Source organism: Toxotes jaculatrix, chromosome 23 (genome assembly GCF_017976425.1).
Source record: "Toxotes jaculatrix isolate fToxJac2 chromosome 23, fToxJac2.pri, whole genome shotgun sequence".
NCBI classification, from domain to species: Eukaryota; Metazoa; Chordata; class Actinopteri; family Toxotidae; genus Toxotes; species Toxotes jaculatrix.
In genome coordinates, this window is record NC_054416.1 from 12,078,072 (window position 1) to 12,086,919 (window position 8,848).

The 8,848-nt window shown below is 41.8% G+C and overlaps 1 protein-coding gene across 3 annotated transcripts; it reads right to left on the minus strand.

Moving 5' to 3' along the window:
- Positions 1-829: 829 nt before the first annotated feature.
- Positions 830-8,354, minus strand: alpk1 (alpha-kinase 1). 3 transcript variants are annotated; one of them, XM_041031534.1, is made up of 14 exons: positions 8,320-8,354; positions 7,229-7,456; positions 6,253-6,407; positions 5,973-6,171; positions 5,627-5,686; positions 5,442-5,528; positions 5,283-5,359; positions 5,063-5,158; positions 4,881-4,988; positions 2,926-4,738; positions 2,571-2,718; positions 2,329-2,491; positions 1,532-1,718; positions 830-1,404 (listed from the first exon to the last, which is right to left on the minus strand). In XM_041031534.1, exons 2-14 carry the CDS (start codon positions 7,335-7,337, stop codon positions 1,193-1,195), a joined length of 3,414 nt encoding a protein of 1,137 aa, XP_040887468.1. In that variant the 5' UTR covers positions 7,338-7,456; positions 8,320-8,354; the 3' UTR covers positions 830-1,192. The 3 variants fall into 3 exon arrangements, with proteins under 3 accessions (XP_040887468.1, XP_040887469.1, XP_040887470.1); XM_041031535.1 differs by lacking the exon at positions 8,320-8,354 and having other exon boundaries at positions 4,881-4,985; positions 7,229-7,585; XM_041031536.1 differs by lacking the exon at positions 8,320-8,354 and having other exon boundaries at positions 831-1,404; positions 6,253-6,372; positions 7,229-7,584.
- Between the last annotated feature and the right edge of the window lie 494 nt (positions 8,355-8,848).

Genomic DNA, 8,848 nt, shown 5'->3' on the forward strand with positions numbered 1-8,848 from the left:
TTTATTTATTCCTTTATTTCTTAGTGTGTCACGATCTTTACTGTTTGTTTATAACTGATACCTGGCTGAAATGTGGAGACAACACGGCTTTGATTGGACTGATTGTGACTTTGTTGGTGCGCCCAGGGTGTCCGGTCGAGGAGGAGGAGCAGAAGGAGGAGGGGGAGGCCAAGCTGCTGTTTTACTCTTCTTTTTTTTAACCAAACGATTGATCTGGTTCAACTTAAAAAACAGTCCAGCTTCATTCGAGCATAGGTGAGTTGAATACCTTTGAGGCGTCCATACTCGGGACTGCATTGTCTAATCCTGAACTGGGCTGATTTACCGCGCACCTGGCCCAAATTACGGCTTTCTAATTGCATTTAATGAGTTTATATCTTCTGTGGTTTTTAAATTTGATAAAGTTATGATAGTTAGTGATTTCAGTATTCATGTTGAAGGTGCATCAGGTAAGTTTGCTGCTGAGTTTTAAAGTATAACTCAGTCTTTGAATTTATTGCAACATGTATCAGGACCAACACAGTCACGGTCATACTCTTGATGTGGTTTTTACTTTGGGTCTGAACCTTAAAGCTCTTTGTATTTAAGACTTATTTGTGTCTCACTGAGAGTAAATTATTTTTCAAACTAACAAGACCTTAGTAAGGCTTCCCCTGTCCACACCAGTCTCTGCTTCTTTTACAACCTCTGCTTGTCAAAAAGTCAAAGCTGGAGATTCATTTTACTCACATAAAGGAGCTACTGTCATCTTATAATCAGAAAGAGAAAGACAGAACATGACAAATCCTGGAGCTTTGTTTAGCTGACAGACTGCTGAACCCTGCCCCTCACCCTGTTCCGGTCTTCTCAAATGATGACTGTGAAATGTCTCTGTCATATTTTTATGGACGAGGTCACTGACGTAAGGTTATTGCCCTCCAGTGCCACTGGTGTTGACTGTGTGGCCTGTGCTTCTTTATTGAACCAGTTTAGTCCAGTTTCTGGTGGTGTGTGTTATTTATATCAGTTGTAGATTAAAAACACAATGGAAAATACTAAACATTGTTTGTAACTGGGGTCATCTAGACTACATTATGTTGCAGAAACTTGCATCAAAGGCATGTTTCTCATGTTTTATAAGATAAACACATTTATTTTTCACTTAATTGGGAAAACAAACACTGATACACAAACAATCAATATCTACATTTTCTCAAAGTTCCTGAGGAAGAACATGTGGCTGTCTGAGCAGTGGAGGTAGTTTGAGCAGCTGGCAGATGCCATTGCACTCTGGTCCATGTTGCTCTTCCAGGAAGTACCTGAGGCCTCTGGCAGCAAAGTTAGAGGGGCCTCTAGGGGTCTTGGTGGAGTGGATCTGGGGGTCAGTGAGGTAGGTCAGTCCTTTGCCATTGGCTGTAACCCATCCTGTGGGGGGAAAAAGAGAAGAAACAGGAAGTGGGATGATAGTATTATCTTTTCCATCTGACAAGAATACAGAAGCTGTAGAAAATCATCACACACATTGGTGGTTTAAGTGACCAGTGACACACACCTTGCAGGTCTACAACAACTTCCTGGTGGTCAGAGAACAGATAGGTGAAGTGTCCAAAGGCAAGGCCGTATTCTGTAGCATGGAAACTCTTGTCCTTCTTTCCTGTGTTGTTGGTCAGTTTGACAAAATCTCCGAGCATGTAGGGCTCCACCGATACACAGCCCACGATCTCATTTCCATTCAAAATCTAATCAGAAGAGGAAATTAAGATAAGGTTAAAGTCCATCTTTACTTGTCAGCAGTTCATTAATATTGCAACATAATGACAGTTGTGTATTTGTGTTACTGCAGCGTTCAAATGAGTGTTTATTTAGTCTCTATAAGTGATTAAATGCTATGTTAGAAAAAAATGAGTGAAATATATTGCATTCAGTCTTATTTGGTCTGATTCATTTGGAGGAGAGCAGACGGTTCAGGAAATACTCACCACTGAGCTATTATTTGTACACTAACAGTTGACTGTACTTTCTAGATTAATAACCAATAAAATATTGGCTCTGCTCCTGTCACGAGAGGGTATTTCTAGCTGTAAACTGACAACTGGAGGGTGAACTGGGGTATTTCAACCAAAACTGCTTCAAGGCAGCTGCAGGCAATCCTGCACTCTGCTATCTCTAACGTTATGTATATGTGTAGAGGGTCCTATTAAATTAGTATTTGGGAATGAGGCAATTTAAATGTAAATTTAACACAACACCTGCTATTTCTGCTCGTTGTAAATGAAGTAAGATTTTCTGCATCTGTTTTATGTTTGGCTTGTGCTTCTCGTACATTTCATCCTTATTATTTGGCCTCACCAGCAGTGCCTCTGAGGGAATGAAGAAGATCTGAGCCATGACGTCTCTGTCGTAGAGGCTCTTATTGAATTCAGTCACGTAGTACTGGGCTGTCATCTGCCTCTCCACGTCTTTCAGGTGAAACTGGATCTGCTTTGGCTTCAGGTAATCCTTCCCCACATAACTAAGGGCATTAATTAACAGACAGAATGAGACCTAAAGTCATCATATTCAGATTGTGCCTGGAATGTGTAGCTGCGTACCTGCTTAACCTTTCCTCCTGGTGTAAAAACTGTACCCATATTGCAGTTCTCTGCTTGCCCTGCATCCCCATTGGCTCTCCGATGTAAACACAGGTCTCCCTTGCTGTCCACAGTCCGTTTGCTTTGGAAAACTTTAAATGAAGAGCACCTGATGGATATGGCATTCAGAGATTAGCAGACATTAACAACTCCTGATGATAGAAGCTGGGTTTTTACATACAAAAGCACTCCTAGCACAATAGTTGACATATTTCAGCTTCCTCCAATATTGCCAGCCCTTGAGCCATGCATTTAACGTGCCTAAAAGGACATATGATGAAGATAAATAACAGTAAGAGTGGGGCTTCATACTTACTGTAGACAGTTCTGTGTTCCTTGAGTTTGAACTGTGTTTCTTCACTGTGCAGTCTCTTCATCAGGCATTCATGGCAAACTCCAGCCAGTAATGCTTGGTAATCTTTCTGTGACAACAAATACTGTCTCTTAGGGACAGCATTACCTACAGTACTGTGTTTCACACAGCTGTAGCACAAGGGGTTTTGCCTCTGAGGGACATTTTCTGTAGAAGAGCCTTCATTGCATTGGTGTTCACTTTCTCTTTCCTCCAGCATCTCAAATGAACTCTCTATGGAAGTTTCAGTGGAGGCACACTGGGAAAGGTTTGGGTGTGGGGCTGCTAAAGAGCTCTTGGCAGCAGGTTTTAAAGACACAGAGTCAATCTCAGTGTCTGCTTTTGGGTCAACATTAAAGTTCCCCTGAGGTTGTGGATTGGACAAGGCTGTTAATTCCAAACCAGATGTGTGGTTTTTGTACGTGGGATCAGGAGCTAAATCACTGGTTTCAGAATCAAGCGTTTCCATGAGGAAGAAGCTCCCATCGGGCTCTGGTGACTTGCTGTTTTGCCCAGTTCCTGCTTTTGATGGTTTTCTGTTTGCGGAGGAGTTCAGGTCAGCTGAGATTTTCTCCCACGATGAATGGGAACTGAAACTGTCACTGAGGGAGCTGGAGGATGTTCTGAAAGTTAGCTGGGATAAGGACTGTGGTCCTCCTTCAGCTACTGACGGTTCCTGTGCCACACCTGCGGCATCAGTGATCCAATCCTCCTCTGTGCCCAGTGTCTCTATTCCAGCTTGCATCACCTCAAACTTTTCTAAATCATCATTCTGACTGGAGGAGGAAGTGGCAGGTATTGCGGATCTTGGGACTGTATGGGACCTGAGAGCAGAGTTAGGACCATGCAAGTCTTGCTTTTTGTTTTTATCAGTGAACTGAAGCATGCTGTCTGAGTTTTCATCATCAGCCTCAGTGCTCAGACAGTTCTGATTCCTGGCATTTGCTCCACCTTCAGTGGCACTACTTCCTGTGTAGTCACTGCTGCTGGGCCAAGAAATTCCTGAACTACTCAAGGAGAATTTCTGCCATGATGAGCCAAGGTTATCTGTGCTTCCTAGAGTGGTACACAGGTCTGGCTTTTGAGGTGGATGCACAGCGGTTGAATCTGAACCTCTTTGATGCTGCTCCCCTCCTTTGGGTGCACCTTTTGATACTTTGCATGCCTCAGTGCTACATTCTGTGTTGAGCGTACCAATGGTTGTCCCCAGTGCAGTTATACACAGCCTTGCCCCGTCGATCTTGTCTTTTGTCTGCTTGCAGTTTGCGTTGGTGGTCTCGCACAATGATGCATGAAACTTCTGGAATCTCTGCATCACCTTAGAGAAACCTTCCAGAGTAAAATGTACTGATGTGTCTTTGATGTTTCTGTAGCTGTCAGGAATAAAAGACCCCTTGTCTGAATTAGGGAAAGGCTCCACTCTCAACAGAAGCTTGACTTGGGTGACCAGATGCATGATCTCTGCACAGAGGCTGTCTTTGTCATGATTATCTGCATGGCAGTAATCATAGAAACTGGCTAAAGCTTTCTGACAAGCTTGTGTCGCCTGCACCACAACCTCCAGAGGAGTACCAAGCCATTTGTGAGCGACAGTTAGGGAATAGGCAGCCTTGAGGAAGGTGTGAAGCTCCTGCTTACTGGTGACCTGCTCTTCCTCTGCTTTGGTGAGCAAGCTGATTTCAAATGCCTCTCTAGCTTGCAGGAGGAAAGACTGTCTTTGAGTGTCAGGGCACTCCACTGAAAAACTGTAGGATAACAAGCAGGTTCCTTGAGTTGCCTAAAGAAAAAAAATGTGTGTGTCAGGGGAAAATTCTGTTGGATTTGTTCTATGATTAACTACCTCTGTTGTGAAACATTTATTTCTGTCAATTGCAGGCAACCATGCGTCGTGGCAGAGACCAGTCAACTGAACGACTTACCGCATTGGTCAACACATACAGTGAAGTGTACTGGCTGTACACCACTGCCATCTTTGCCGCCTGGGCTGCCGAAAGAAGACGATGACTCCCCTCCCCAAGTAAGGACTGCTGCAAAACAGACAGACAGAGAAATGACACAAAGCCAATAATTTATGAAGCAACATTATGCCAGTTAGACTTACCAGTTCAATATCTGGACTAGTCCTAAAAGCGTGGAAGTCCTCACCATTCATAGACACTAAAATGTTGGCTAGTATGCCGAGAGAAGTTCCAATGCCCTATAAAACAAACAGACAAGCAGAGCAAAGGTTTATCACCGGGTGTAAACCGGGTCATGCATGTTTACAACAACCTCATAAAGTGGCAGCTGAAACAACAACATCGTGGCTGTGTCTAAGCTACCTTTTTGTCAGGTTGAGGAAGTGAGTAGTAGCCGACCAGAGAAGCCCAGATTAACTCTGCAGCCTCTAGCCACAGTCCTGAAGAGAGAGTACATGTATAGTAAAGTGCCACAATAGCCATCAGTGTCAGTATTCTTTCTTTTAGTAGAAATTATCTTACCCAGCTTTTGCAAAATCATTCCACGCACTTGAACACTAACGGCCTGCACAAGAGCCCTGTCACTTTCAGAGTGGTACACCCAGCGACCTGCATAATAGAAATAAATATTTACTATTTATTTAGCTTGTAGTGTACAATATAATCTGTCATTAAAGACAATTAAATTAACATAACTAGGACTTTACCTGTTGCCCCACTATTGTTAATCAGACTGCTCAGGATATATTCTGCCTTCTGCAGTTTGCCTGTAGGGAAGATGATACATTTATCCAGCTCTGCATAACCAAACCATACACCATACGCCTCGGTCGTGAAAATGTGTAATAATGAAAAACAAAAGCCTTTTCATGTGTTCTCCATGTAATGAGTTTGCAACAATCACTGTGATTTCCCAAAACAGTGATTAGGCTGCTGTGTAACTTGTTACTCATCTGTTCACATTTATTCAGTACAAAAGGTTCAGCACAAAACTAGAACTTGTAATGATATTCCATTATATGCTTATAACCCCGCCCCTCCACCATACTCTACCAGAGTTGAGGTAGACCCTGGCCTGTCGTATGACAAGCTGGGGGGCCACAGCGGTGTCAGGGTGGGACCTGTGGAGCAGCTTAGTGATCTTTAAGAGCCGGCTGGACTCATCGGTCCAATAGAGAAAACGGTCCACTAAGAAGATCACTGCCAGTGCTGTGCATGCTTCCTGAGCTATGATGGAAGCCTTTAGAACAGCCTGGTAAGAACATAAACACATCTGGTAAACATGTGTACTTTGTTGTCAGTAAAACAACAAGGAGATAAAACTCATTATTACCAGTAGCTGAGGTAGATGCTTGCTGATGAGGTCACTGAGGTTGGTTTTGTCATCGGCACAGACTGCCAGCTTGTACTGCCACTTCTCTGGCACGAAGGGCCACTTCATCTCCATGGCCTCCTGCAGGAGTGAAGCCAGTTCTGCACACAGTGAGTCTACAGGACAATAAGATAAAGAATATGGATTGTCCAACAAAACTGTGTGGCAGTGCAGAGATTAATGGACATAAAATACCTTGAAGTCATAAGCCAGAACAACATGGGAATATACTTTAAGTTTATTTACAGGAAGGAATAGTTTTACTTAAAGCTACACTAGCAGGTTCATGTAGAAAAAGCTGGACAGATTGCTGTTGAGGAAATTTTGTTTTTACTTGTACTGCATCTTGCTGCATGCTGTTTCCAGTGGGTGGTGAAGTCGCTTTACTTGACAACATAATTTGCAAAATACTGAGAACAGAGCTTCTAATAGTGGAGAGCTGATTTCTAACATGCAAATGCAGAAATTCATTTTGGGATTTTTTTTTCTGTTTTGCGTTGTAGAATTGCTCCAGTGTTATTTTAGGATTAGTAGCAGGACATAATCGTTGTCGAAAACAAAACAAAACTGAACATATTATTTGGTGTGCAGCTTTTCTGTAGTCCCTTGGCTAGAGACATGTTATATATGAGCACTGGGAAGGCAGCGGGGACTGTGCTATACTGAATTCAGAAGGAGGTTTACAATAAACACTTCCAGCTTGTGCTACTGAAAAGCTAACCAAAAGAAAATCCCCTCAAATGCATGCCAACTCCATGCTGGATTTGCTGACCCTTTGTAAAGAACGACTTTGTCCCTAATTCTCAACACAAACTATATATGTGGAGCTTATGTGAGCATAATTCCACCACCAAATCTCTGATCCTCAACTAAGTCCCAATCTGACTCTCCCTTGCCCAAATGAAAATTGACTAAACAGCACCACCTTGTGTCTAACCTTTGCAGCTGCAGTTGTTCAGCCTTTCTGCCTCAGTGGGCTGGATGGACTGCTGAGCTGCTGCTCGGAGGCACTCCTCAAGTAAATCCCCCACCTCCTGACTGTCCATTCTGGCTAACAGATGTTGTAGTTGTTGCCTGTGATGAAAGGATATCCTCCTTTCTTGGCCTCTTCGCCTCTGTTCCTGTATTAGAGTGAGAAGGGAAATCCCATGGAATGCCCAGACTGCTGTTGAGAAATGATTGCACCATTAAGTGTGTTTGGAAGTTTCAAAACATGAAAAGGCAACTTACCAGTGAATCAACTCGATCTCAAATCAACTAGTATAAATGAACATATAACATGATAAACTCAAACTACAATCTTGATGTTTTCCCAGCTGAAATCTCTCTCTCTCTCTCTCTCTCTCTCTCTCTCTCTCTCTCTCTATATATATATATATATATATATATATATATATATATATATATATATATATATATATATATATATATATATATGGCTTCTTACAACTATATGGACAACATACCTTTGTTAATATGCCTATATCCTGAAAAACCAATGTCAGGTAAAGAAGATCAGCTTATTGTCCTTTCAGAGAGGTACAATAAATTTATTGTAACCTCCACTTTCAGTTAATTCTTTTTTTTTGATGTTCTGCTTTAGATTTTCAGACTTATATTAAACGGACAAAATGTTTACACAAGTTATTTTAGGTCTGTGAATTTACTCTCAGCTTGAGGACAACTTGTACCTGAAGTGACCAAGAGAAAACTCAGTATGTGTTTTGTGTGTATTGCGTGGTATGGTGATGTGATATAGGAAGCTGCTATTACATTATAGATTGACAAATGTTGTGCCATCTGAGTGAAAACACTGAGTGTGCTGTCACTTGACAATGGAAAACCAAACCCAGATAACTCAACAATAGTAGAAGTTAGATGTATATATGCCGACACATTTAAGATTTCTGCTCGTTTAAGTTAAAAGTTAAAATAAAAACCTTACGAGGTAATAGCTTTTGTTATAATGTTTGATACATGAAACGTAATTTTCATACAGGTTACAGTAACTGCATAAACACCACCTACCGAGTCTCCAGGTCCTCTTCGTCTTCCTGGTAGGGCAGGACTGCACAATGCTGCCTTCAGGCACCGTCGAAAATATCTCGATTACGATTTGTGCGAACTTATAGTGCGACTAAACGCTGAAGATCTGACTCAGCGGTGATGGAATTTTCCATAAATAGGAAATAACATAAAAAACAAAGTGAACTGCAACTTTCAGTTCACTTTTGCAGGAGTTTCTGTTGTGACAGTGAAGTTATGAAGTTAAACTTTGGTCCACATGTTTAGACACAAACAGACACAACGCTCTTATTTATTTGTCTTGATTTCAGTTTTGACTGATGGATTTACTTCCCCACCTGCCTTTATGTTGGAGCCCTTGACATATGTTGACTTATGATGGCATGCAGTATATAAGTAGACATAAGCAATTTCTCTGTTATGTAAGATAGTATAATAGTAGTAGATAGTATAATTAAATAAAAAGCACAAATCTTCTTCCGTCAAAAGTCCGTGAACACTGGACAAAAATGTCCCTTTTGAAGTTCATGAA

Excerpts from the sequence above, each read along its gene's own strand:
- alpk1 (XM_041031534.1), bottom strand. The coding sequence starts at position 7,337 with ATGGACAGTCAGGAGGTGGGGGATTTACTTGAGGAGTGCCTCCGAGCA. Across the intron at positions 5,360-5,441 it reads AATGATTTTGCAAAAGCTGG|GACTGTGGCTAGAGGCTGCA; the intron begins GTAAGATAATTT and ends CTCTCTCTTCAG. Across the intron at positions 4,989-5,062 it reads CTAGTCCAGATATTGAACTG|CAGTCCTTACTTGGGGAGGG; the intron begins GTAAGTCTAACT and ends TCTGTTTTGCAG.